This window comes from Cephus cinctus, unplaced genomic scaffold (genome assembly GCF_000341935.2).
Source record: "Cephus cinctus unplaced genomic scaffold, Ccin1 Ccin1_scaffold0597, whole genome shotgun sequence".
In the NCBI taxonomy this organism is placed as follows: Eukaryota; Metazoa; Arthropoda; class Insecta; order Hymenoptera; family Cephidae; genus Cephus; species Cephus cinctus.
The window spans coordinates 681,141-708,335 of NW_014333243.1; the positions used below are offsets into that span (position 1 = coordinate 681,141).

The following is a 27,195-nucleotide window of genomic DNA, read 5'->3' on the forward strand; positions in this document are numbered from 1 at the left end:
ATAATTCATTAATAATGCCTGGTAGTGAATACAAGTGCAAGAATAGTCACAAGCAGCTACACAGGTGCTTTGACAAAAGTTACTTTGTCTTGTGATACGTGAAGAGTGTCCTTTCAGCATAAGACGTTCCAGTACTTTCAGTCATTAAGTTTATACGTATTGTAATGGGACACAGGAAAATTTTGTTTGTGTTCAAATTACTAAACGAATTTGTGACAATTCTTGAACTGCAAGAGTGATGTTAGATGTTTGACACAAATAACTATCTTAATACTTACCTATTTCCATGCCAGAGGATATAATGTCTCAATATAAGTTGCCAATCAAGCGTTAATGTCAATCGATTAATCAATAGAAAATTAATTTCAATTGGTAGACTGGTTATTACAATCGTATATAAATCGTTAAACACTGAACACCGATATGTATGCAAGATAGTAAGAGAAAAAAAAAAAAAAAAACTTAATATACGACAAACGACATCACTAAACATGCAGAAGCCACATAATACCTTTACACAAGATTCTTGTGTCGAATTCTATCGTAGTAGGTTAAATGTCTCTTATATTATTTCCGGCCAAAGGTCGACATTCGGTCACGTACAGACTATTAAAATCAATCTAAATATATAAAACCGCAAATACACACGATTAAGCGAGTCTTACTCAAGAATACACACGACAGATTAAATATGGTTGTGAAAAACCCATAGGTTTAAAAAGATTTTTTTCATGTACGTCGAATGCTAGAGTACTAGAATCGTTATGAAATACTTTCCAATAATATTTCAAAGATCGTAGGCTTTAAAAATATTTAACAATGATTACATGTTGACGTAATAAAATTTGTTTTCGTCATCAGTCTCTTTGACAGTTCATTGAACGATTAAATTTTTTAGAATTTAGTGGGTTCTTGCATTAATTTCAATTTCATATATTTTTTTTCTTCAACTTAATTTGTTAACTGTGTTTATCAACCAGTGTGATTATCATCCTCACATGGAAATAGGTTAACGCGTGTTCGACACATTTTAATAACGTACATATGGTTAAGAGTTCCAAATGTATCCCCTCTGTAATTATATAGTTTTTTTTAGTACATGCAGCGAGCTGAAAGAAGGGTAATTCGTTGATCCCATTGGTGACACATACTACCGGAACTGCACAATAAAATTCATTATTTCCATTCAGGACATTAGTAATTTTAGTAACGGCCAAATATTGTTCAACCAAAATTGATGTTAGATATTCTAATACAACATTTACAACAATAGTCAAAGTGATAAAAAAACGTTCCTATTAAGTGGGTCATTATGAAAATAAAAATATTACGAAATTATCGAAACAATCACAGATTTGTCTTCGTATCAATGATCATTAGGTTTATATTAAAACGTAAATGTGAATACGTATATGACTAGTACATACTAACGACGAAAAATGACCTTCTTGTTTATGGTGTAATAACATTTTTGGAGAACCAGTATTGCTCCTACACTTTTAAGGACGTGTTTTTATCAAAATGTCCAAGATTAGACTCTAGTAGGTATAAACCATATCTATGGAATGTGTACTTCTAATGTTTACAAACCATACGAAGTATGACTCATGCATTCAAATAAATCATCTCTACGTGATACACATTCTACCTTAGCGTCAACTGTAATACAGAGATTCAAAGAGAACCGGTGCTGTCAAGATTCATAATTAAAGGACTGTTGCGTTCAAAAGTCAATACGCTGTGCTACATGAAATACCAGAATGTTATGTCATACTAATTAAATTGCAAAGAAATATTATCCTTGAAAATAATCAAATTATGCGGAATCGATTATCTAAAAAAAAAAGGAATTAAATTAAAAATAAAAGGAATTTAGTCGTTGAAGAAAACAACGTATTGAACGCAATAGTGTAAAATTAAAAATGATGGTAAGTAACAATGGATATAAAAGAAATGAAAATGAAAAACAATAAATATGTAAATGAGAAGAGAAATAGAATCGCGTCGGTACGTTTCATGCGTCATCAATCTACGAGGCACGTACCTCAATGATGACGGGCTGAAGCATGTGGTTGTCGGTGACGCGTGTCACGACCGTCTCCGTAAGAGTGCTCTTTGTGATGGTCTCGGTGACTTTACCGAGCGTAGTAGGTGCCGGGGGGAAGTTAATGTCCCCCGGGAGGTTCTCGGGCTGCTTGATCGTCACCGTGACGATGGGACCCTGGTGGGAGTCTGGCGAGGGCGAGGAGGTCGGAGGTCGTAGGAAGTGAGCGGGAATCATGGCCTGAAATTCCTCGTTGGTGATTGGCTTCGGTACCTGTATGTCATCCTGAGGTGAGTTAGGCCTCGCGTCCGCAGTAGTAGCACCTGCTGCAGGACCACTGCTTGTAGTTGTGGTACCAGCTGCAGGAGCGCTACCAGCTGTCGTGCCAGTTGCAGTTGTTGTTGTTGCTGTAGGTGCGGGTATGGGTCCTTCGGTTGACGTCGAGACCCCATGAGATACACTAAGTCGTGGAGCGGGTAGCGGTTGTGATGGATGTGGTTGCGTTTGATTGGCAGTAGGTGTAGGCACTGGTGAAATGCTTATTGGTGGATTTGCGTTCTCGCTTACGCCATTCATCTTGGGCAGACCGTTGACTGGTTCGGTTTTCGTCGGTGGCGGAGTCTTTGAGGTCGGACTCGACGACAGGGCTCTATCAGCGTCTAAAGACCGCCGGTAGCCTGCGTAACCTGGTCTGTTCGCCATGTAACTGTTTGCACTGTAGAGACCCGTGTATGGACGAGGAGCACCAATTACACGGGGGGACTTCTCCGAGGGCGTTGTCGTCGTCATCGTCGCCGGATTCGCTTGCGAAAGTGGTATCTCGCGTTCGACTACTAATCGAACAAATCTTTCTAAGCCCGTCAACATGGCGACTGCTTGCTCGTGCTTGGCACCCGTCATTTCGACGCCGTTTATCTTGAAAGGAATGAAATTCTCTTATATAACAGACCCAAAAGTTGAAACTACATTCGTTATACAAATGCAGAAGTAGCGAGCTTTTATAATAAATTTAAAAAATTTCGACTTACCGATATCACTTTGTCGCCGACTAACAATTTGCCATCCTTTTGCGCGACACCGCCGTCCGTTATTCTTGATATGAATATGGCCTAAAAATATAGTAAAGTTTTACATGCGATTCGTTAAAAATTGATATACCGCAAAGCGCTCGTTCTTATAAACCTTACATCGGTGTTATCTTTAAATGGCGGAGAACTCTTTCCTCCGGCAATGCTAAATCCAAGACCATTTTGATCTCGAATTAACGTTGTGTGCACCAGAACGGGAACTAGAGGTTCGCCACTCGCTCGTGCCGCCGGGATAGGCTCAGGAATCTTTTTTGTCTAAAACGAAGAGAAAATAATATAAAAATTCTTTGAAATTAAATCAACTCCTAGTATTTCTCCAATCACAATTATACTCACTGTGATGGTTTCATGTGGTCCATGGTTCTCTCCGTTCTCCAATGTATGAGAGAGTGCCGTAGATGAGACATAAGATGTCGCGCTCGGCGCTCGGCTCGTGCTCAGACTCGAGCACACCGAATCTTTTCTTGTAGAAATCTATTAAATTATTAAAATATTATTAAACTTACTAATTAAATCCTTCAACCAAAATCATTTATGTATACATAAGATTACAAGAATTTAAGTATTATGATACGTTACCTGTTCGGATGGTGGCACTATCCTGGTGACTTCCCTTACAATGACAAGCACTAGGACGCGTCCACAAGCCTTCAGTACCTCAACGGCATCATAATGATCGACATTAACGACAGAGACGCCATTTACGGATATAACTTTGTCGCCGACCCTCAAACCAGCCAAATCAGCAGGACCACCTGATAGAGAGGATCCAAATTTATTAAATCATAATTAGAATCCACAGTATCCTACAGCGATATCTGCACAGGTTTGCGCAAAAAACCAAGTCTAAACGAATGTACAACACTGAATTTACCTTCCGTAACTCGCGAGATAAAGATGCCTTCGTCGTCGCCTTTGAACGGCGTTGAACCAATTCCACCAGCTATCGACAAACCTAAACCACCTGTCGTTCTTTCTATATGAATCTCATATTGTTCCTCTCGAACTTCTATCGACGGTTCCGCGTCGGATGCTGCGCCTGGAAAAAAATAATCAAATTCAAACATAAGGCAACACGAGAAAGATTAATTAACGTTAACAAACAGTATGTAAAAGGCTCTCGCCACTCCCTATCCAATTACATCAACCATGTAACAACAATTCAGTCACCTTTTTTGCCCTTGTTCCTAACAAATATTCGGAATCGTCGCGGCATCTCTGACTAATTAATCAAAGCAGAACACTTTTTATTTCACCAACCCATTTCATACGCAACCCGCAATAATATTCGACCCGCACCTTTCAACAACTGCACGCACTTCAAAGTTTAGCTTCAATGCTCAAAACGTAATAAGCTCGTATACTACACGGTTTGTGGAATCAGATTATTCCCCGTTGATAACACAACGGTTCTAGTACAATGATATCTTATCGGTATCACGTCTCCCACTATTTCACCACTGGAGCTGCACCCACAACACGGATTCATATTGAACGACAGCACAAAATGATCAGATAGTAAAGTTCCATACGTAAAAGCAGTGATAGATTTGAATGAATGCAACGTTAAATTACAGTGCTGTTTGGTGAATATTTTTGTATAAGCCATTGGAAAATTAAGCAAGGCAGTTTACAATGAACACTATCAAACAAGATACTAAATAAGCAATAACGATATTTCTCAATATTTCAGACTATTTCGAATGAACTGTGTATATTAACATAAATCTTGCATGCTTCGGTGGAGCAATATTGTTTCCTTGATTAACTTTGTTAATTATTAGCACAAAATTATTTTGCAAAGCTTAAATTCTCCAGCATACCTTGACTGTGAAGGTCCTCGGCTGATTCCGTTGGCGCTTGTAAGGAAGCTGGATACTCGTCGCTCTTCTTTAGGAGAGCCTATAGAAGTCGAGGAAGTATGATTTTGATTATTTTACATAGTCAGTTCTATGGTAATGTGATCAAATCTAACAACTTGACAGTCATGTTATTACCAGTAATTATATACAACGAGAAAAGAAAGCTGTTATTACTACTGAAAATATTTTTTAAAAAACCATTTAAATAAATACCATATGTCAGTTCTGAAATTCATAATTAAAAAGTCTAACTCAAGAATGTCACATTCTACTGAAATTAACGTAGGTCTAAAAGACAAACTTAAGATTCCACAAGTATAATAAAATTTGGACAAATTTTAGGAATCTCTCAGAGTGCGAAGAACCAACAATAAATAAGTATACGATGCAGATATCAATGGAGCACAAAAAAAAAACGCCCGGCACTATTGAATGACAGAAGAATTGTAACTACGGAAAACAATTATTAAAAAAATGTTTAAAAAGTTTATGCAGCACGTAACACGCGAGAGGATGGCTCTGTAACAAAGATTTGTGTCTCAATGAATGACTTCTGGAGATGGCACGAACGACTGGACTGGCTTATGGTGAAAAAAAAAGGGAGAATGGTAACAAGTTTATCCGTGGTGTGGGTGAGCATGAAAAATTGCAGTGTCAACACACAGCAGTCGAAAACTGATACATCGGCGAAGCATAATTCACACATATGACGAATTAGTAGTTAACCCATTGGCACCGGAGAACGAATTAACGAGAAGACAAGCGTGTAAAATAAAAGGTCATAAAAGTCAATAGTTCAATAGGTCAGGTTCTCGTGTCAAAGGGGTTAAGGAGGCTGACCTGTGCAATGATGGTAGCGACCTTCTCCTTGTCAATCGACGTATGGATACGCTTGTTTTTCAGATGATGGGGGGTGTCGCGACGGTGAAGCCTGTTCGGCCTGCCGGCGTCGCCCCCACCCTCGTTATCAGGTTCCTCAGTTACAGAAAACTCGACATGCCTCTGCAAGTCATCGCCTTCGGATTCATCCTCATCCCCACCCCTTGCTTCTGATAACGACAGATCGACCTCGACATCCTGCAACAGGATTCCTACGACCTGACGATTGCCATTTTAAATACGTCAACAACAATGACGACAGCCATCCGTCCATATTAATCTGCCATTTTGTTCATTTTTCTCATCTCTGTCATCTCGAAAAACTTTTCAAATACAGCCATCGTTTCACGCATGGTCATAGGCTGTAGTGAGTTTACAAGAAAAAAAATATATGTATATTTTCTTGATTTCATGTAGAAAAGATACTAGGGGTACGGATACGAGAACTGTTGAATTATTTGGGTGTTATCTGTAACAGGGTTTAATTTTTCAAATCTGCCAACAGGAACGATAACGTGAGAATCCTACGTCGAATCGGTTCATCGATTAGAATACGGAACAACACAGCGTGCAACGTCGATTGTCATTCCAGAAAGCACAAGGGTGAGCAAAGTTGCATCATATGTTAGTTAGATGAAAAGTTATGATGATCAAACTGTATTTTGTACTTGAAATTTAATCAGTGTAAATTCCGTATTTGCCCACACTTGTGTTATTCCAATATGTCAATGAAGATTTAGGAACGTCGATTGGCTTACGGCTGTTGGATGAGGAGAATCTGTCGTGTGCTGTGCGGAGACGGCATCCGGTTCAGTGGTTGTCTGACTGTTTGTATTTTCTATTGAAATTCCTGACATCGAGACTTTTGCTGTTGCTGCAGCATCCTCGTGATTGACTGCATGTGCTTGATGCTCCTCAGGGAGTTGCTCGCTATCCCTGGACTTGTTCAAGAGATCAGGTTCGGTTTTGTCTAATCCGAAGGTCTGCGAGACATCCTAGTCAAACAAATATGCATTCACGTTAAAGATTTTGCCACTCTGTGAATTATATTTTTATGGAGCAAGAAGCAGGTTCGTTAGAAATAATATATTAGCATACGCATATCATCAGTAGAATATCAAAGTCTGATTTAATACTTTAAGTATAGTGATTGATAATTTAATTAATTACTTGTTCATCCGTTGATCCCGACCGACTGTCATTCTTTCCTTTGCTAAACAGCTTGTGAGCCTTTGCTTTCAGTTCCTTAGGATGTGGTGTATTCTGTCGTACGAATGGCGTCTGTAACGAACAAAACATTTATTGCGTACTGAGGATTTGGATGAAATCATAAACGGAAGCGAAAGCCACTTAATCAAGAAACATGAGATGCTTGATAGAGATAGTAGAAATGATATACATTCGTCACGTGAATAAAACAGAAAATTACTATCTAGCCATGAGAATTGTAAGCGACAAAACAATATGTAACGTGTAATAATACTTATACGTATGTATGTTGCGAGTAGTGTGTAATGAAACGAGCAAAATAAATTAATAGTATCGTTGTGTGTTTTCACATCCCGTTCACAATCTGTAAATTCAACTGTCGTACTGCTTTTAACGAAAAATATTAATCGAGAAGAATCATCAACTGCGATTGCTACGCTTTTCGCTGTAAACGTTAAGTATAAGCAATCAATAACGTACCATTATCATTTAACTGTTAAACTCTTACTGTATTAGGATATATGAAGAAAATGAAAATTTTCGATCGTCTTGCTTGTCATAAACTGTATACGCAAATAACCAAGATAATATTGAACACTGATGCAATCATGCCAAAGATAACCGAATATTTTGAAATGCGTCCGAGCAATGTTTACTTTTCCGTGAATCGTTACTTTCCAAATATCACTTTGGTTATTTTCAGTGTATTTCAGATATTTTTTTGACCTTTTTTTAAAACATCGCTATGAAAGAATAATAACTACGGTAGGAATCGAAATTAAAAATAGATGAATTGTCAAAAAATATATATATTTACCAGGATTCCAGTATATGTATAGTACTACTCAAGTAGATAACTAAAAAGAATGTTATTAGCCAAGTACGCTAATATAAAAAAAAGCATGTACAAAAGTCTTTAAGAATTGTCCATTTCGAAGCAATCGTTGTTATCATTAAATACAACCTGAAATGGCATTCACACTGTCACGCCTTCCAGTCTCATGCAAATTAAACTGCCTTTGAATATACATCCATCATAAATAAAAAGTTTGGTAATGAGAAAAATATTGCCTCTGCATATGTACAAGGCGAGGGAAAAAGTTATTGCTACAATTACGCATTCATTCCATGGTATTTTGTACAATTTTGTAGATCCAGGAGTAAGACAAACGTTATCCCAGTTATTCACAGCATTAACACCAACCATAAACCATTTCACATCCCATTGAAATACTAATTCCAGTAGAATGGTCTCGTGCGTTGTAAGTGAAGAATAATGGATCATTCGCCGTAGCGACAACCCTGTGCTTTAATGTAGTATATGTCATATAAATAATACCTTATGCGTGCAACAGAAAAACAACAATAAAATACATCAGGTTACATCCGACTGTTCACCGTTAAGCTGATTCTAGTTAAGTGAACTATAAGAATCAGCTCGACGCAGGCAAAAGATAATCCTGATCAGCTGTACAAAACCTGACAAGAAATAAGAGGAGGAAGTTGTTGCTAGGAGCAGCGTGCTCACCTCCTTATCGGCTTCCGGTGGCTCGTCGGTGAACTTGACGGAGTGTATCCTAGAAGCCTCGCGTTCTTGCCAGCCTTCGTCATCGCTGCTCACCAGCTCTCGCATCTCGGAACCTACTGTGAATAAATTCAGACAGTAATATTCAATATACAAATCTCTTATCAATATAAAACTTCGTTAAATAATGATAACCTTCATTGGGATCTGTTTTTGCACTTACCGACATGCTGACCATCCGCATGGTACTCCAGCTGAGGTAGTAGAAAACATGTCAACACTTCCTGATCAGTTTCCTCGTCCACGTCTGTCTGGAAGGTTAGCATTGGCTGTGCTTGATTCTCACTCAGCCATACCGCTTTTAAGTTGAGATTGATCAACGAGTATGGTAAATACTGTAACCTGATCAATACATTTGTTTTTAGAATTACAAACATACTTTTCAAACATATTGTTTTTGTTTTTCAATTTTGTTACCTATTGCCTGATACGTCGAGTACGTGCAAAGCTGTGCACTGTCCTACTTCGGTAGGTAAATACTGTAACTTGTTATCTCTCAATGAGAGGACGCCGAGTTTCTTCAAGTTTCCTAGGATAAGGAATATCACATTGTTAGCGCTTGTCAAGAAGTTTATAGTACACAGAACTTTCTGCAGAGGGCACCAGTATATACAAAACCCAGATATTCTTAAATTAACAGAGTGACAATTAGATAAAATAATTTTGAAATTACTATAGTACAGTTCATGCAATGTCTTTTGTGAAAAATAACAATACAAAAAAAATAATGCATTTTTGTTATACCTATTTCCGTTGGCAAGGACTGCAAACTGTTTCTGTCTACATTTAAATTGTTCAAGTTAAGAAGATTTCCTATAGAAACCGGAAGTTCCAATAAGAAGTTTTCCGTAAGAATCAATTCTTGTAAGTTCTCGCACCTGTAATTGAGATATCAAATTAAATCGCAATTAATAGGTCAATAAAAAGTTACTATAAAACCACGTTTCGGTAGAATAAACAAGGAGAACACAAAAATTTCATACCTGCCGATATTCGCATTCAGGATGGACAACCGATTTTGATCAACCTTCAGGATGGTCAATTTTTTAAGTTCGCCAAGACCATCTGGCAATTTTTCTATTACGTTCTGCGACAAGTGTAAATCGGTTAACGACTCAAGGCCACCGATCTCGTCGGGCAAATCTTCCAATCGATTTTCAGACACGTCAAGGCATGCCAATGTTTTCAATTCGCCAATTTCGGGCGGCAAGTGCTGTAGCTGATTGTGATCGAGCCACAATTCCTGTAGAGCTGGCAGCTTCCCTATGTGTATTGGCTAACGAAAAAAAAACCATAAATGATACAATAATTGGACAGTAAGGAAACTTTGAAAAATTATACTTTATCATATTATCCCTATTCGCAAACAATTTCTAACGTACGGATTATGTTTCCTTCAATTTATTATAAAAAACGCAAGTATCGTTGCATATAAATGCAACAATACAAAGTAACTCATGAACCCAAACCTGGGTGTATGCATACAATAATCACACATTAAATATAGCTAACCGTGTGATCGACGTACACACATAATGCATATAAAATGGCGACTCACCAATTCCTCGATTTCGTTGTCGCCAAGGTCCAGTCGTTCGAGTTTTGAAAGCTGCGACAGCGACTCTGGCAGCGACTTGAGCAAATTTTCTCGCAGCTCCAGCGATTGCAATGCTTCCAAGCTAAAATAAGTATGCACGATCGAATCAAGCTTATCTGTTGTGCACAATAGCAATAAAATTACTCGAACACGCCAATCAAGTCCCAAAGAAAAGATTGCCAGCAAAACATGGAGATTGGCGTAACGATATTTCCATATCTCACGAACCTTACCTTCCAAAATCAGGTGGCAAGTTCGTCAAGGACATGTCATTGAGACCAAGCACTGTCAAGTTCCTCAGCTGTACAAAACCAGCTGGCAGTCTGTAATGAGTTACAAATATACATTAAACGTCAGAATTGCATAGCGAAATCTAAAAGTACACACAGCAAACAAACCAAATTGCAGCCTCTTATGACGTAAGGTGGGAGGGGTCATAAAGAAATGCATTTAAAAAATTGATAACCGACCACTCAACAATAAACAATTTACTTCGCACAAAGGATCCCACATAAATTAATAACAAAAAAAGGAGCAACCTCGTAGAACAAGAATATACCGTACATCTACAAGCTGTGCAAATCAGTTCTTGAAGAAAAAAAAAATTTCTTTGTTATGCAAATAATTACGACAGTTGCTCGATGTAAATAAATCGATGGAATCGACTCGATTAAAACGTTAAAAATAAAGAGGCAATTGTCAAATAACGTTAAAGATAAGTCAATAATAGTAAACCTGGGTATCGGATTACTGCTGAAGTCGGCCACTTGGAGGGATCGTAAGTTTTTGATATTTTCAGGAATGTCCGGAATGTCTGAAACACGCAAAAGCGAAGGTCGCAGCGTTAGTAAATGACAAATGATAAGTTTTCATGACGCTATTGTTACACGTCGGTATATGCAAACGCGACAAAACGAGGACGAACACCTGCTCCGATATTGTCGTCGTTACGCAACGATCGCGCGCGTAACAAAATTTCGTATGACGACAGCGCAGCACAATAACAATACTGACGAAGTATTAAAAAATCTGCGCGGACGAGTAATTTTCGCAAACAAAAAGTGTTTTGTAAAAGCACCGTAAACAAACGATTGAACAATCTGATAAAACAACGCGCTCACCACGTGCCACGATACGTGCTCACTGTATAACCAAAAATTCCGATATAATAACTGTAAATGCAACTGAGCAATAACTAAAAATAAACACTTTACCTTAATCCTATTTCGTATCCTATTTCGTATACACGTTTAAATCCTCATAACCTCATCCTGGATCGTCTGACGTAATTTCAACCGAGGAAAATTCACGCGAGCTGGCAAACTTCCTGGATGAACATTTAAATCGGATAACAACACGAAAATAAATACCGTGCTAAATATTACCTATTGCGACGGATTCAACGTAAGGATAAAATGTGAAGAGAGCAAAGCAAAAAAGTCTATTATCTAAAATTTCGAGATTTTTAAAAATATATATATTTTTCTCCTAATCGACAAATGGTGTATCACTTAACCCCTTTAAGTACGGAACGCTGCGAGAGTCTGACCCCCTGGAGGGTATACTTTCCTGTTATACGTCACTTAAATTTCTCTTCGACGTTCGATCGACATGCGCTCCGTCAAACAGACGAGCGCCTTCCGCCCTTAAAGTACCGAGACGGATATTTACGTGGGATAATGCGCTATCCGTGGTTGCACTAAGCCAATCGGAAGTAATCGATAAGGACGGGCCGGTAACAAACTTGACAAGCTCTCATCTCGTCGCAGCTCGCGTAACCTGTGTCAGTGAGCGTGATTAATATTAATCGTGTCTCCGTGTGACGATTTATCGATCCATAGGATATCAAGTTACAAGGTGTAAGACGATCGTACGGATAAAAAATTAATCAACACATCAGTGTCAATAAATGAATATTACACGTTAGTCAAAAGCATTTCGTAATTCACGTAGAAATCGCGAACGTCTTAGCGTTAGATATTTATTAGTGAAAATGTCAGCTGACAGGTGCACGGTTGTCACAACGAACGGGCGCGATCTTAACGTCTATTCTGGCAATGTGGAATAGACGGTTGGCAAGAATTTTGAAAAGAAAAAAAAGAAGAGGAAGCACGGTACTGCCAAAGTCAATAAAGCAACAAAGGGCATCTAGCGCTTAAATGTTGCCAGAGAGAATCCTTGGCGTCTGTTAGCGCGTGCTACGAAGCATCCTAATCACAGTCAAGTCACGATGTACGTGATAAAGCAAATTGAATAAAATAACCAATATAGGGACCGATTAACGTGTAAGCGTATTCAACGAGAATTGAAAAACGTTAAAAGACCGGTTACGTAACCGTCGCGACGCGAAGTTCGTCGATCCTGCATTCCTAAACGATCGTTTCATCGTAGCACTGAGTAACGCAACTACGGAGGAAAAAGTATGTACAACTAAAATGATACATAGTCGGACAGGCACGAAGAGGAAAGTCGAATAAATTGTAACGCGCCAAGTTGAATTTGATGGTGAATGTACAAACAGTTAAGATCCACGCGTATATCCCTCCCCCTCAGCGAAGTAACGATTAACGAGCCGTGGAGTCTAAACAATCGTACCACCTGGCGATCACGTTCCCCGGGATATCGGAACGGCTTCCTCCTCTGCGTCTCTTAAAAAGAGACGGCAGCAGCTTCTAACAAACGTACAGAGAGACGAGGCAGATCAGATTTTCAAAGGAGCTATTGTCGTATACACCGAAGACCTCCTAGTGTATTTATGATCCTTGAGATACGAGAGACGCCGCCGTGACGTCGACGACCTTCGCCCTGAATTTCAGCCTTTCTAAATTCACCGGAGGTCAGGCCGAACGCTCGCTGCTGTCACTGACGAAAATAAAACGAGATCTCGAAACTCTGAGAAATAAAAAAAAAGTCAAACGCCCTCCTTCGATAAATCGACAGCGCCTTCTTAGTCATTCCTTTGTGTATACATACATACGCATCAGTTACGAAAGGCTTCGACGTATCGAGTACTTATAAGTCAGTGAATTTTATAAGAAATAAAACGTACATTTTTTCACTTGTATCTCGTTCTACAAGTTCTTTCAAATGAATTACTACGCGTATACTTGATTACGCGCGAAACACGTATTCCAAGCGAGTGTCACGTTATTAAACTTTAAAAAAAAAAAAGAAAAAAAAACGTAACTCTCGTTCTGGAGTTCAATGGCAAGTCAAGATGGCGCTGGTGTGGAAGTATTTTTTTCTCTTCTTTTTCTCTCTTCATTCTTTTTTTCCTTCGCTCGAGGCAAAAATAAACGATAGACCGAGTGCCGTATGTTTATACACAGATCCGGAGAAACGAAGGAGGAGACTAGTACGAGTCAAGCACATAGTCGTATATATGGCGTATAGAGCGGACGCGCAGGTATACACAAAACCTAAACTACGGAACGGCAGAGGCGTACGACCACGAGCACGGAGAAAGCCGACATACGTAGTAATTACAAGCAAACCGTGATTCCGCCAGGAAGAGACAAGAATCCCCGTACACCGCGAGCACCAGCTCTTCCACTAACCCGACAAGACCTAACCTCACATCGCGTAAAATTCCCCAAATGGTCATTAAACTCGTTCCTAGTCCGCATTTGATTCGTCTGCTATCCGAACGCTGTGAGAGTATTTCTATTTTTATCTAACGAAAAAAAAAAAAAAAAAAAAAAAAAAAATTTGATTCGTCTGCTATCCGAACGCTGTGAGAGTATTTCTATTTTTATCTAACAAAAAAAAAAAAAAAAAAAAAAAAACCTACGACTCCTTGGGTTACCGTTAACAGTGCCGTTTTCAATGTTTTGATACCGCTTTATGGGTGTCTTATTAATTTTCATGACTCGAATAAAACGTCCAGAGGGCTTTGTTTAGATTTCCCACCGTTTACTCGTACGTCAAGGCTCCTCCGCGTGTACGACGGGCATTGAGACGGCCCGAAAAATTAGGACCACAAATTGTATATACGCATGTGTATCGAAGGAGCTTATCTAATTCTTTGTTCCTCGTTATCGCAAAGATAAAAAAAATACGCTCGAGCCGCACGAGAGGTACGTGATCCCAGTGCTTGGAAGTGCGTGGCTACAAATGTATCTACTACACGGGCAATCGTACGTTACGCGGATAGATCTAGCGAAACGGGCAAACGGCCGTAAAGGAATGCAAGCGCACGTTAACGTGGGCGTGTTAATCAAAAGGCGAGTTTACCTGTAAACGCAAACCTGTTGCAGCCGTGCGTCCTTATCTCGGGGCAAGCGACGCACACAGGTAGAGAAGACGCGCGAGATAGTCACGCGACAAAGTTTTCTTTGCGAGTTTACCAAGTCTGACCTAACCTAACCGAACTCTAGGACGGCGTCTGGGTCTATTTGCTAGTATCGCCGGTACTTCGCCGTCGGTCGGATCGATTGATCGGCGAAATTAATAGAGCGAAATGAAATTCAGTCGGTACGATACGTATATATACGTAACCACGTAGAGCATGCCATTGCTGCTGATCGTACTATTTTACCTGTTACGTCACGGCGTCGCGACGTCTTTCTGTCTTTTCTTTGTTTTTTTTACGTAACAACGAGACTGCTGGCGATGACAACGAAAATATTATTATTATCGGTGGTCGCCACGTCGTTCGTTGCAGACGCGTCGATTTATTAACGCTGACGATTGACCATACTAGCGTCATGTCGGTCAATGCCAGTCAATGCCCAATCGCGAACGATGCTCTATGGCTTGGCTTACTAAACCGTGAAACCCGATACGATTCTCGTAGTTGCATTCCGTTCTAACGTTTATTCTTTTTATCATGCACTTACAGTCATTCATACGTTGCGCACGCAATCGGCGAGGGCTTCGTTTTATTTAGGGTAGAGACGCGTCGCTTCTCTCGATGCTCGTCCGGCGTATTGTGAATCGGTATTTCAGCGCTGTTCGATGCATATTCACGGGTGTAGAAAAGATCCGTGTAAAAAACTCTATAACTACAGGAAACTATTTTGTTGGGTAGTTAAAAGCATAATGCGAGTCAGACGTGAACCTAAGATTCCTGTGCAATTGAGGGTGAAAAAAAAAATTGCATCCAACTTTACCTGGATTGAGTATCATTTTTTAATGAAAATAACCACCTACAAATATGGACTTCGACTGAATTCATTTGTACGAATCGAAAATTGCTGATTTTATTGACGTGGAATTAACAGTAACTCAGCTGTGACGTACCTACTCTTAAATTAAAGACGAGTAATCCTCTTAAAATACTCATTGTATTGAATCGAGTAGTACCAATGGTATAGTACCATTGCGTAATAGCATTATTAATGTTATTATTACAAAGCTTCGATAAGAATGCAACTGCATTTGACGTTACATAAGAATGACCTGCACTAATCAAACTTCAACGATCACATGTTATAAGCGTGTTCGTGTAAGTCATTAAAATACGAATTGGAAATTAGAAACGTCAGTTATAACGATCCTGTTCTTCTGGATTAACGAGGCAGCCGTTTTAACGCCTTAAAAGCCGCTAAATTTCCAGCACAAAAGAAAACTAAAAAGGGACTTCGGCGTCAAAAGCTTTAACAAAAATTTTTTTTTTTTCACCTAATTGAGTTACGTAAAAGTTTCGTTAAATAATTAAAAAAAAAATCTGTTTACTTGATCGCGTCCAACGTGCAACAGGTGGCAGAAATTTGCTTACAAAGTTGAATCGAAGCGCTCGAGAACATGTTCGAAACAGGTCTTCATCATGGTCGTCTTCTACAAGAGTAGAATCCTGGTGAACGTCGACGGCTAAAAGGTGTGGCCCTGACACGCATACCGACATCACTTCCTCAACAGTAGCCAACGCGTTCCGTGAAGCGAACGGCACTCATCGTATCGTCATTGGTTTTCATCTTGACCCTGATTAGTCATGGTATTAAACGTAACCTAACCTAACCCAGCCCAGTCGAACCTAGTCGAACGAAAGGTCCTCCATTCACTGAATAATTAGCAAACCCATACGAATACGAGTCACAGTAAAAACAACTGTCACGAATATACGTGAGATATTCAAGCTCCAATGAATTTTATCAATAAATATGCCATACGCGAGTACCACATGGCCACGAGTAAGCATCAAGTATGTATACGTATATGACCACCGAGCGAGATACCGCCGCCATTATTACTCGACATTCCAGTCCGCCAGGAGGTTAGGTTATGTCACCCACACCAAACTATTTTATGTCGTATAATAAAGTGAATATCATATCTCGCCGCTTCGGTTTACTCGGACATTCCCACAATTTCTGCGCGTCTCCACACCCTATATTTTACTTCGACATTTTCCGACAGATCGGATTCCGATCGAAATTACGTAGTGCTCACGCGGCCCGCCAGGTGTCTCATATATGTATATATTGTGAAGTTAGTTAAACAAGAATTCGAATGAATCCATACCAGCCGTCGCGTCTCGTGGCTGTGTTCATGGGATACCTAGATATTAGGATGTTCAAAAGACAAGAGAGCGAGAATAGTATGAGTGATTATCGAGAGAGAAAAATATGAGAAATCCCTGCTCGTTTTTTTTCCTTCTCTCCCAAGTGGTGGAAATGGACAGGAAGCCAGTCGAATCGTAACCGACTTGTGAACCTTATTCAGTTTCCACGTCTACTTGGTATGCGAGGAGGCATAAATATTTACAGTTCCGAGCAGAGTCAAATACTATTTAGCGGTCTTCGCTTTCCAAACGTCCGCCTGGCCTGTACGCTGCAGCGTCTGAGTTTACGTCCGAATGCCTGGACAGTCACCCTGCAAAAGTTTTACGCGCCGTAAAAAAAAAAATGTATTCCGTCCGTTTTCTTTTTTATAGTCGCCAAACCACAAAACCACCAAGAGCTCCTTACGAAACTTACGAATCAGTTTACACGTTGCGACGAGACGTACGATTCTCATGAAGATTATTTTTTTCATCCACGTACGATTCTCTCATTTGTTACCTGCTTACGTAGACGCACCAATTTTCCCTCAACTTTTCGAAATCATCCCCACGCAATCACCTACCCTCATTCGATATAACCGAAGCATTTCCACCCGCCGTGTTTTCCTTTCTCATTTCTTCCATGCGAAAACTCCTGCCGAGCATTTCAGCAGATCACTTTGTTCCGTTAACGGAAATGGTGGATTCCCGGTGTATCATGGTGGTAGCATAATCGTACACACATATTTGGACACACAGCTGCAGACCCAACACACAAAAGAGGGTTGCACAGGATATATCAACATATTGGTAACAGCGTGCGCTCAATAGATGGCATTGTGTCGCGCGGCAATGATCTCGTATAAAGTGGAACGTTAGGATTGACAATATATAAGGGTGGTGAAGTGTAGGAGCGACAGAGGGAGATGGGTGAAAGTCTATGACAACGTATACGACAAGAATCGAAAATTCTGTCAATCATATATACGTAGAGTTCCGTGATCGAAACTCAAGTGAAACGTGTACGGCTGGAGCGTGAAGGATGGAAGTCGCGATAAGGTGTCGCTGGCAGTCCACGTAAAGTACATGTAATCTAACCGAAATTCAAAATTACCAAATTCCCTGCACCGTATCGAATTACGCGGGTAGGTTATTCGGTGTTCGCACGTGTGTGCATATGCAGATCAAAGTGACACGTGTAAGTTGCGCGAACGAGTGTGCGTACGTGCATTTCCCACAGTCTCGCCGTATTGTCTTTGTGGCCTTTAACGTCCGTGCGAAACGACGCGCATCGGTTGGCACCGGGACGCCGACGACGCTACTCCACGACAATTAACGCAAACTCCTTCTGATCTTTCGAAAAAAAAAAAAGGGCGAAGAGAACTCATCGTGAAGTTTCGCTCTTGAAAAAGGCGTCGAACAGCCATTGTCACTGGTGGCCTCGAGCTCGAGGACAACCGAGCTACGTGTGTACAGAGTGACGGCAACAATGGCGCCAATAATGATGTTTTCAAAGTGGCGCGGGAGAAGAAGACCTCCCTCATTTGATATACAGGAAATTTCGAAGCGTGCCAATTTGTTATTACGCCTCGAATTTAGTGAACACGTCAATTGCCAGGAACGACAATTTCTATACTTTGAAGGAAACCGTACCTTGACATTTAGCGACAATTGTCGAGGACGGGGTTATTGTGAAATCGAGGAACGACGAGGAGTCGGACAAAGATTTCCTATTGGTGGCTTGCGTAACAAACAATGTGGCGATTTGGTTAAGAGTTTTCTTAGCTGAAATTCATGCTTGTATACATTCGTGTATATGCTATATGCGTGTAGGCGCGGTCATGCAGTGGCATCTACGCGGAATCGAATATTGAGAAACTTGTTGGTTTTGAAAGAATTTCAAGAGGCCACGTGTATTTTCCTATAGCTATAATGTCTGCTGGTAACGAAGCTGATTTCGTCGTTGCTGTGATAAGTTATCAGTGAGTTTAGAATGCAATACTTTGAACACGCCTTAAGACCAACAAGCCACAGGTAGACTTTTGTATAAAGTCTCGAAATTAAAAAACTGACTTTTAACAGGCATTAAAATGTTTTTAACCTACTTCAGGACGAATTAATTAATATTTTTCGGTTAATTTTCTATACTCGAAATTCAATAAAAACTTTCGGACCGACGAAGGTAACGAACCGCTCACGTGGCCGTGTCCATCGGTACGCGCGTGTAGGCGTGAGTAGCACGTGCGAAACGTTTAAGCCGCGCTAAATTTACGCCGTTTTTAATTAAATACGAGACACGCGTCAGAAACAAGGAGGAAGCGAGCGGTGCTGATCGTGCAGAAAGGGGAAGGACTAGGAAACTAATAATAATAATAATCCCGCGAAATAATGCACGAAACGAGCAAACTCATTCTCGTCCCGCCAAACAAAGGTCATTGTTCTCCGTAAGTTCGGTAAACTAGTCAATGACCATAAAGGAGATGCATAAATATTTGGAAAAAAGTAAGTCGAAACATCACGTGGCTACAAATTTTCAAGTAACACTGCAACGATACTCCGCTAGCACAGAGTTGAATACAATAGGAATTAAAAGTTTAATTGAACTGAGATACAGAGAAAGAATTGAACTTCGTAGCGAAAAGCGTGCACAGAATGACAAGGACGATAAATTAATAGTAGCATGTAGAATACAAAAAAAAATAATGCAGCAACGAACTGCGCGAAAAATCCTATGGAAACATTATAACTATGCCCGCGGAGAAAGCCTAGGATATGCAAAGGGCGCTAGAACGATTCGTTCCATCGCGAAGAATCATTCTCTTCACCGGGTTGAAACGTCAAATGATTTCATAACGACGCTTCGAAAGTAGTGAGACAGCGACGCCGCGATGCAAGTACAGTTAGAAAGTAACCTCGAGAAGTCAGCCGCAACTGGCTGCAACAAATCGTACAGTCGAAGCAGCAGCCGCGTGTCATTTTACACGGAACTCGAACCGAAATTGATATCAGCTAATAAAAACTTGCAGACTTCTCCTACAGGATCGTAGCATTACCTTGAGACTCGTGTATCCGTATGTAATTTGTTGAAAGCTATCGTGATTTTCAGTCCCGAAAGATACGAACCTACGGAAAATTCTATTTTTCATCCTTTGGTGTCTCTGACAGTAATAAAACACATGACGGGAAATAAAAGGGAAACACTTGTCATTATTGTTACAAGAGCTGATCGATAAATTCATCTGTGTGTCTGTGGTATCTTTTTCTTTTGGATGTTTCAAACTCAGCTGTCAATTTTGACTGTGGCGTATCAGTAAGAAAATATTATCTTTCAATCCGGTGTATGAACATCGGAGAGTAAGTCGATTATTAGTATCGCCTCTGAGGCATATAATGTATCTGTAGAAAATACAATGATCGTTAGAAGTAATCTGATTGTGAGAAGTTGTATCACGCTTCTTGGTTTCGTGAGACTTTTCGCGGCCAACGGAAAGTGCTTTCTCATTGAGTTGAAAGAACGATCGGGGTTTAAAAGAATAACAGAGAATAAGAAGCACTAGAAAAATACTACAGCATAACCTTAAAATTCATCCTAAAGATCAACCTCTCGCAATTTACTTTACGCAAGCAATGGTAACAGTAGTATAACAGTTATCTAGTCGAGAAACCGAAGAAAATTCTCTAATGTAACGGTAACTCATCCACCGCTAGCAAGAAGAAACCTTTTATTACTTATTATTACAGGAGCGATCCTGTAGTCGATTGAATGTCAGCTTAAAGAAAGCAATATGAGCAAAAAGAGACACAAGGTATTAAAACGTCATAGAAATACTTCTTGACGTCGTTACAATGCAGAGACAGGTCCGATTACAAAGCAGTGAGTATTTGGATGCATATCGTCGCAATGAAAAAGAATAAGTATAATTCGCGAAACTACATTTAAAGAAAATAAACGTGTAAACCACAGTAACAGAACAGTTAAAGAAACGACGAATGTATACGAAGGTAAGGGAAAAAAGCTGAAGACAGAATATGAAAAGTATTGAAAAATAAAAGCCGATAAACAAAGCCTCACGTCGCCGGAGCTCATAGCGGTCAGCACGTCGTCGCTCCGCGTGTTGGTGGCAGATCGATCGGAATTAGCGTCGCTGGCACTATCTCTCAGTGTAGTAGCGATGTAAATGAACTTTAAGTGAATGCTAGTGTAATGCACCCTTACAACAAGGGTAGACTGTGAGTCACGTTAGAAGCCAGCAACGTCATTGTGATAATAAAGTCATAACAAATACAAAGAACAAAATGGACACAATAATAACTATTGCGTGACCGTTACGTATACTCCACAGAATTCATGATAAAATTCATTTTTTAATGACTTTAATCAAATCTAACTTACCATTTCTTGACACGTCGAGTTCCACGAGGTTCTCAAAGTTCTGGATATCAGGAGGTAGTCGGTGTATCTCATTGTCACTAAGTCCCAGCTTCCTGAGCCGTTGTAGTCTGAAGAAGTTCTGTAAGAATGAACAGCATTCAAAGATATGAACAATGCACAGATATCTGCAGAATAAAGACAGTACCAGAAATTGTGTATTGGAATCTAAGAAAAAGGGGTTACATACAATATTTCAAAGTAATTGGGTACCACCCATTTGTCAGTACTCGATGTAGTTACAGTAGCACTTCACATTTAAACCAGACAGGAATGCTATTATTACTCATGTGAATAGAATCTCGCCTACCTTCGGCAAATCACGAATATGATTTGCATCGAGGAGAAGCTCCTCAAGACTTCTAGAGTATCTCAGGATGTCATCGGGTACGCTTGGCAGAGAGCAGTGACGCTTGTCAACGTATTCCACCTGCCTGTTACACCCTTTGAATATCGGAATGCAGCGGAACATGGCTTGTTTTTCTTTCTTTTGTTGCGTCCTTGTCGATCACGCCGTATCAGCACCGAACATAATTGCTCACGCGTTATTCGCATGCACTACGCACTTGATTATATTCTTTTGTTACACATTATTCCAAGACGATGAGGGTTATGAGCTTAGGAAAATGGGCGGCACGACACACACTTTCACGCCCTACTCGGCTTTAAACGCGCTCGGCTTGTGCCTCCTGATCTGACGTCATTGTGAGGCTCCAAAACGACACGGCGAGCGCAGCGTACTAACGACTATCCCCACCGAATGCTATACGGTTCTTCAACGACCTCTGCTGTGTAAATTCGAAGATAACTTGCTAGGGATTGTTTCAATATCGCCAACAATTCCAATGGAATTGAATAAAATATCTAGATGGTTACTGAATCGGTACAGAAATCGCTTTCATTGTTTCTATGTGTTATTACAAGATGACACTACGCGCATTTTACTAAATTTGGAATGCTGTAGTAAATATTTTATATTGGGTTTCCTATACATATATGTTAATATTTAGTGATATCCCTGTTTTTTTTGAGTTTTTTGATAAGGTCCTTCTTTTGATATATATTAAAACAGTATATACGGCGTTTATTTATTTTTTAATAGTCAATGTTAATGTTAAATGATATTGTTAGATTTTGATTGTCAAAAATTTGTATTTCTTAGATTGCTCAATTGTTATCGTGTAAAGTTAATCAGAGAATATTATTCATTGTTACTTGTAAAGCTTATCAATATTTATTATTCATTCCAGAGATCTCATCTCTGATTCATTCGAGCACTTGTTGGGTGAACATTACTGATAGTGCTGGAGTTGTTCCATATACCTCACATAGAAAATGAATCTTGCACTAGTATCTGAGTATTTGAATACATATCCTGGACGGGATAAAATGTTAAGAACTCTTTCGTATGTAGCTAAACTAGTTGCAGGATTATCCAAATCTCCAGAAGCTGCTGAAAAGTTCAAGATCATTGGAAGTCAGATGAGTAGCTGCAGAGTGACATTGAGGCTGCTCGATGATATTCCAATGTTACATTATGCCATGTCATATGGTTTAGGAAAACAAGTACGAATTATCATTATATAAAATATTGATTTTTAAATTAAATAAGTGTACATTGATTTTATCTCAAAAATATTTCATAAAACTGCTCTATTAAATTTAATTTACTTGTACCTGTTTCAATAAGAAGAATCTATGTTAAACTGATTTACAATCTAAACATATTTTTCTAGAGACAAGTAACAATAGGTATCTGATCTAATAGGAACCTGACTGGTTGATAAGATGGATGGAATTAATACAGATTGTAGTGGATACAATATTCTATCCTGTCGAACATATCTGTTGGGCAGGAGAACATAAGGTCATTTCAATTGATACATTGAAATGGGATGATGCAAGCACTTTGTTCTGGATTGTATCACTTTATCTGTCTTTATTCAAGTAAGTATAATGTAAAATATAGAAATATTTTAATATTTTATATTAACATTAGAAGAAAAATAAATCAGTTTTATTATATAGATCCATCCGTAGACTGAAGCAGCTTGAAAAACATAAAATGTGTTTAAGCAAAACAAATTGTGATGTCAGGTATATATAATAATGCTACATAAATAATTTTATGATAAATTTAAAGTTTGAATCATTATCATTTAATTTTAGGGTTACTATGGGACTAGTACAAGCACAACAGCGTAATGAATTATTAACTTCCCTGAGATTAGTTCTGGATGTGAGTTATGCTGTTAGCTACTTGCCATCTGGAGTTCTCTGGGGTGGCCGATTTAAAACCTGGCACGTAGGCGCACTTGGCACAATATCGTCTCTAATTGGACTGTATCAAGCATTTAGTAAACAAATAGCACAACAAAAAAATGCATCAAATAATCATCACATAATTTAATCCTTTAACGTAACATATATCATGTCTACATAAACTATTAATGAGACTCATTTTGAGAATTGTGTATGGAAATGATTGATGAAACATTAAAGAATTGAATATCACAGTTTCTTACTAATTTTTTTGATTTTGCCTTAAAACAAAAGGTCAATTAATGTATATAAAAGAACACTATTTTTGTTAATCAGTTTGGTGGCAAGTTTTTTTTTCCAACAATTAACAGTCATGTTTAACATAACTGAAAGTGAATGGAGTTATTTCTATTCGACTTTTTCCACGTAGAAAAAATGAATTAGCAAAGAACACTTTATTGCTTCCAACAAATTGGTCTGCATTACATATCAGGCTTCAACAGGGATATAATGTGAGGCTTAAAGCGTGACAAATCTTATTGATTTATCGAAGCTTCATCGATTTTGTGGGAACGAGTATATTATCTAATTATTATAAATTATCACCTTGCTAGCTTCCTCTAGCACATTATATATTGTACATATAGGTGTTAGTAAGTCGTTAATACCGTTTGTAAATGAAACGTACTACTTATTATAAGTTATTATCGTTAATTAAAAATTAAACAATCAGAGAGGCACTTTCTTCTTTTAACATAAAAAAAAATACTTTAACATTGTCCTCAATCGATTCGTGTTGGACCTATTTTTTTCTTTTAAAAATTTTTTTCTAAAGGAAGCTTGACGTTTTGCGTTCTGATAAACAGTTATTCTTAACAATATTTAAACGAGCACCCTGTGTGTTTGCATGTATGTCTGTTTGTGTGTGTTGCATTGTTTTTTTGTAACGATTTTAAAAAGTAATTCGTGTTTCCTTCCACTTTGTCGAATAAAAACTCATGCGGATTACGTTTAAAAGGCACGGCACGTTAAAACTTGGTAAACGAGATTTTTTCATCGAGTGAAAGATCTTTAAAAAATTTTTTTCTGAAATTCTCGTTCAAAGTTCAATTTTTTTATCTTGTTTTTTGATCTGCCGAGTATTGTCACGCAAGGCGCAAACAAAATTATCTCTTTCCTATATCTAGAAATACAGACGAATAATCTATATGCGATTTAAAATAATTACAAGCACACCAGTACATCGGTGTTAAATTTGTTTGCTTGCTTGCTTGGTAAAAATATTACGTCGGTAAACAACTATTTAGCATTTAAGAGCATTAATAGTGTACAGTTTGACGTAAGACGCATTAATTTCTTTTATATACCCCTTTCGCAATATTTGTTTAGTCTTGTGTTTGTTTCCTGACTTTTGTTTTTTCTTTTTGAAAAAGTAAAGGGCCAGTACACTTTACGATGAAGTATATATTTCGAAAAGAGATCGGGCCATTTTAAAAGGACCAATAAAAAAAGGCGCACCTCCACACATTAAACTAGCAACCATTTTACCGTTTTTTTGTTTTCCTTGTCCATATTCCATCACGATCTAAAGATCATTTCTAAGCAAACAAGCAGTCTATAATTGATGATAAAACTATTAATACGATTTTGCGGTTGTTTTTTTTTATAATTACGCCAGTTATTTTACGTTACAGATTTTGTTTACTTGCCGAGATTCACTAGCTATAATAATTTTTATAAATTGTTGTTCGATGCAATGGACAAGTTTAATTGATAAAGCCGTTCGTTTACGTTTTTAAAGATTATTCGCCATTTCGCCACAAAGATACTTGTCACAATCAAATATCGCATGCAAAACTGTACCACGAATATAATATTATATAAAATGGTACAGTATATTTTTTTAGCAATTTTTAAGCTCACCAAAAGTACTAAAAATTTACACGTCAATGTATTGTCAACGTCTCGTTTTAAGTGTTCTTCGTGGATCTCGTGACGTAATGGCAGTATACAATACACACTAGGATCGTTGAATAAGATTTTTTTTTTAAAACTGCAACGCACGCACAAGGCAAGAGACATGCGCAGCCGACAAGAAGTTTAAAATTGTACCGCGAAAAGGAAGGAAGGGAATAAATGTGAAAGATTAGTCGACAAACAGTAAAACATGAAATTAGAATGATAACGATGAGAATAGTAAGAACAAGCAAAGTATCTGCAAAAATTCTGAATTTTAATTAATTCAACAAAATCATATCAAAAAAAATTTGTGAAACATTAGGATGGGTGGGCGTGAATATTTTTTCCTTCAGGGCAGGGATGGATGAGGGCATTTGTTGAAAAAATATCTTTTGGAAACAAAAGACGCAACGCAATAATAATAATAATAATAATAATATCGTAACAAAAAATAAAAGCATAATCGGGATGGATGAGGGCATTTGTTGAAAAAATATCTTTTGGAAACAAAAGACGCAACGCAATAATAATAATAATAATAATAATATCGTAACAAAAAATAAAAGCATAATCGATTCACTACAATCCAATCCAGAATCGTAGACCGGGTACTACTCCATTTCGTCAACAGTTTAAACAGTCCAGTGAGCCACGAGCTCCGACTACTAATGGTATAATTTTTATAGCCATTTTGAGGCTTATAGCGTGTTTGAGTATCCTCCGTTGTTATTATTAATAATTATCGCCTCTGCACTGTACAATCTAACGTAAAACTATAACGGAAGGCAATACGATATATTAACTATCTTTAATTGGGGGACAAGTAGTGGGACCTATGATGGGATTTTAGTGGCCTGCTAAATCGGTGGTATCAATTAATAATAGCTGTACAAAATAAACGCAGCATCGCTTATCAATCATTTCGATGCAGACGCGGGCGCAACCTTTTGAAAAAATTGGAAGTAATTGATTTCAAATAGGAATTAATCGAAAAATCGATTCAATAATGGATATCTGTATGGTGGAAATTAACGAACAACAAAGAGGTCTGCGTTCAGATTCCACCGATCGCGAATACTTAATTATTTTTGTAATAATCTATAAATAATAATACGATGTTCGCAATGCCGATTAGAGAAATTAATTAATCGATTAATTAATTAATGATTGGTCGATTGGTACAAAGACAAATTTTTTTGTTTCATTTTTACGACGTCGTTATTCATTTTTGACTCGCCATTTTATCACGTAAAAAAGTATTGTCAGTATAAAAGTTTGATCTAGCCGACAATTAAACAAAACTTCGTACGCTTGTTTGTTTGGTTTTTTTTTCTTATACGTATCGATCGCCGCATGATCTGGCGTCGGTTTTAAGTACCATCGACAACTCTACTTCTTAAGGATAAAAAAAGAATAGTATTAACGAGTGAGAGAGCCAGTCCCTATAAATAATATGTACCAAATAAAAGCACTTTCGTTCACGGTGACGTCCACAACGCGGCGTCACTCGCGTTATACATAGGAACTTGAATTAATCACGATTCTTCCTATCAACTACCCGGCTTATCTCGCGATTGACAAATATAAATCGCACAATAATAACGATAACGAACAATTAATCGTTGTGCTGCCAACAACCAACTGCCAAATTAGGCATTTCTCTATTATTACTACTGCATCGTCAGACCAGCTGCCCTACGATAAAAACTCAGTTTGCACCGCACCGGAAAACAAATCACATAATAAGGTGCAACGTCCGTGCACGGAATAAGTAGTCAAAAAAAAAAAAAAAAAAAAAAA

General features: G+C 38.5%; 3 protein-coding genes across 21 annotated transcripts in view; 1 reads left to right on the forward strand and 2 right to left on the reverse strand.

Annotated features, from left to right (window-relative positions):
- The window catches only part of LOC107269035 (protein lap4), a 40,069-nt gene extending 18,125 nt beyond the window's left edge, over nucleotides 1-21,944 (reverse strand). For 5 of the 11 annotated variants that reach the window (XR_003060057.1, XR_001537968.2, XM_025086280.1 and 2 more), the window contains exons 1-20: nucleotides 21,485-21,944; nucleotides 21,139-21,256; nucleotides 11,000-11,078; nucleotides 10,498-10,587; nucleotides 10,226-10,346; nucleotides 9,651-9,943; nucleotides 9,412-9,545; nucleotides 9,085-9,196; nucleotides 8,831-9,009; nucleotides 8,611-8,726; nucleotides 7,044-7,154; nucleotides 6,632-6,868; nucleotides 5,835-6,092; nucleotides 4,956-5,034; nucleotides 4,007-4,171; nucleotides 3,712-3,887; nucleotides 3,469-3,606; nucleotides 3,232-3,387; nucleotides 3,073-3,153; nucleotides 2,045-2,959 (exon numbers count right to left, since the gene is read on the reverse strand). Coding sequence is in view for 9 of the 11 variants with exons in the window: in XM_025086280.1 (XP_024942048.1) it covers nucleotides 2,045-2,959; nucleotides 3,073-3,153; nucleotides 3,232-3,387; nucleotides 3,469-3,606; nucleotides 3,712-3,887; nucleotides 4,007-4,171; nucleotides 4,956-5,034; nucleotides 5,835-6,092; nucleotides 6,632-6,868; nucleotides 7,044-7,154; nucleotides 8,611-8,726; nucleotides 8,831-9,009; nucleotides 9,085-9,196; nucleotides 9,412-9,545; nucleotides 9,651-9,943; nucleotides 10,226-10,346; nucleotides 10,498-10,587; nucleotides 11,000-11,078; nucleotides 21,139-21,256; nucleotides 21,485-21,646 (3,720 nt within the window). In the remaining 2 variants the exon portion in view is untranslated. The remainder of the gene's footprint in view (nucleotides 1-2,044; nucleotides 2,960-3,072; nucleotides 3,154-3,231; nucleotides 3,388-3,468; nucleotides 3,607-3,711; nucleotides 3,888-4,006; nucleotides 4,172-4,955; nucleotides 5,035-5,834; nucleotides 6,093-6,631; nucleotides 6,869-7,043; nucleotides 7,155-8,610; nucleotides 8,727-8,830; nucleotides 9,010-9,084; nucleotides 9,197-9,411; nucleotides 9,546-9,650; nucleotides 9,944-10,225; nucleotides 10,347-10,497; nucleotides 10,588-10,999; nucleotides 11,079-21,138; nucleotides 21,257-21,484) is intronic. The other 6 variants (XM_015742443.2, XM_015742447.2, XM_025086279.1 and 3 more) reach the window with 5 other exon arrangements.
- Nucleotides 21,945-22,026: 82 nt separating this feature from the next.
- Nucleotides 22,027-23,693, forward strand: LOC107269091 (peroxisomal membrane protein 11C). 5 transcript variants are annotated; one of them, XM_025086290.1, is made up of 5 exons: nucleotides 22,027-22,137; nucleotides 22,425-22,740; nucleotides 22,943-23,121; nucleotides 23,203-23,271; nucleotides 23,344-23,693. In XM_025086290.1, the coding sequence occupies exons 2-5, from the start codon at nucleotides 22,510-22,512 to the stop codon at nucleotides 23,582-23,584; spliced, it is 720 nt and encodes a 239-aa protein (XP_024942058.1). In that variant the 5' UTR covers nucleotides 22,027-22,137; nucleotides 22,425-22,509; the 3' UTR covers nucleotides 23,585-23,693. The 5 variants fall into 5 exon arrangements, with proteins under 5 accessions (XP_024942058.1, XP_024942060.1, XP_015598046.1 ...); XM_025086292.1 differs by having other exon boundaries at nucleotides 22,040-22,057; XM_015742560.2 differs by having other exon boundaries at nucleotides 22,088-22,218.
- A 2,229-nt stretch (nucleotides 23,694-25,922) lies between these two features.
- The window catches only part of LOC107269088 (cytoplasmic polyadenylation element-binding protein 1), an 8,930-nt gene continuing 7,657 nt past the window's right edge, over nucleotides 25,923-27,195 (reverse strand). For all 5 annotated transcript variants that reach the window (XR_003060058.1, XR_003060059.1, XR_003060062.1 and 2 more), the window contains exon 13: nucleotides 25,923-27,186. The gene's annotated coding sequence lies outside the window, so the exon portion shown is untranslated. The remainder of the gene's footprint in view (nucleotides 27,187-27,195) is intronic.

Coding starts and splice junctions, on each gene's coding strand:
- LOC107269091 (XM_025086290.1), top strand. CDS start 22,510: ATGAATCTTGCACTAGTATCTGAGTATTTGAATACATATCCTGGACGG. Junction 22,741..22,942: donor CATATGGTTTAGGAAAACAA/GTACGAATTATC, acceptor CTGATCTAATAG/GAACCTGACTGGTTGATAAG. Junction 23,122..23,202: donor CTTTATCTGTCTTTATTCAA/GTAAGTATAATG, acceptor TTTATTATATAG/ATCCATCCGTAGACTGAAGC.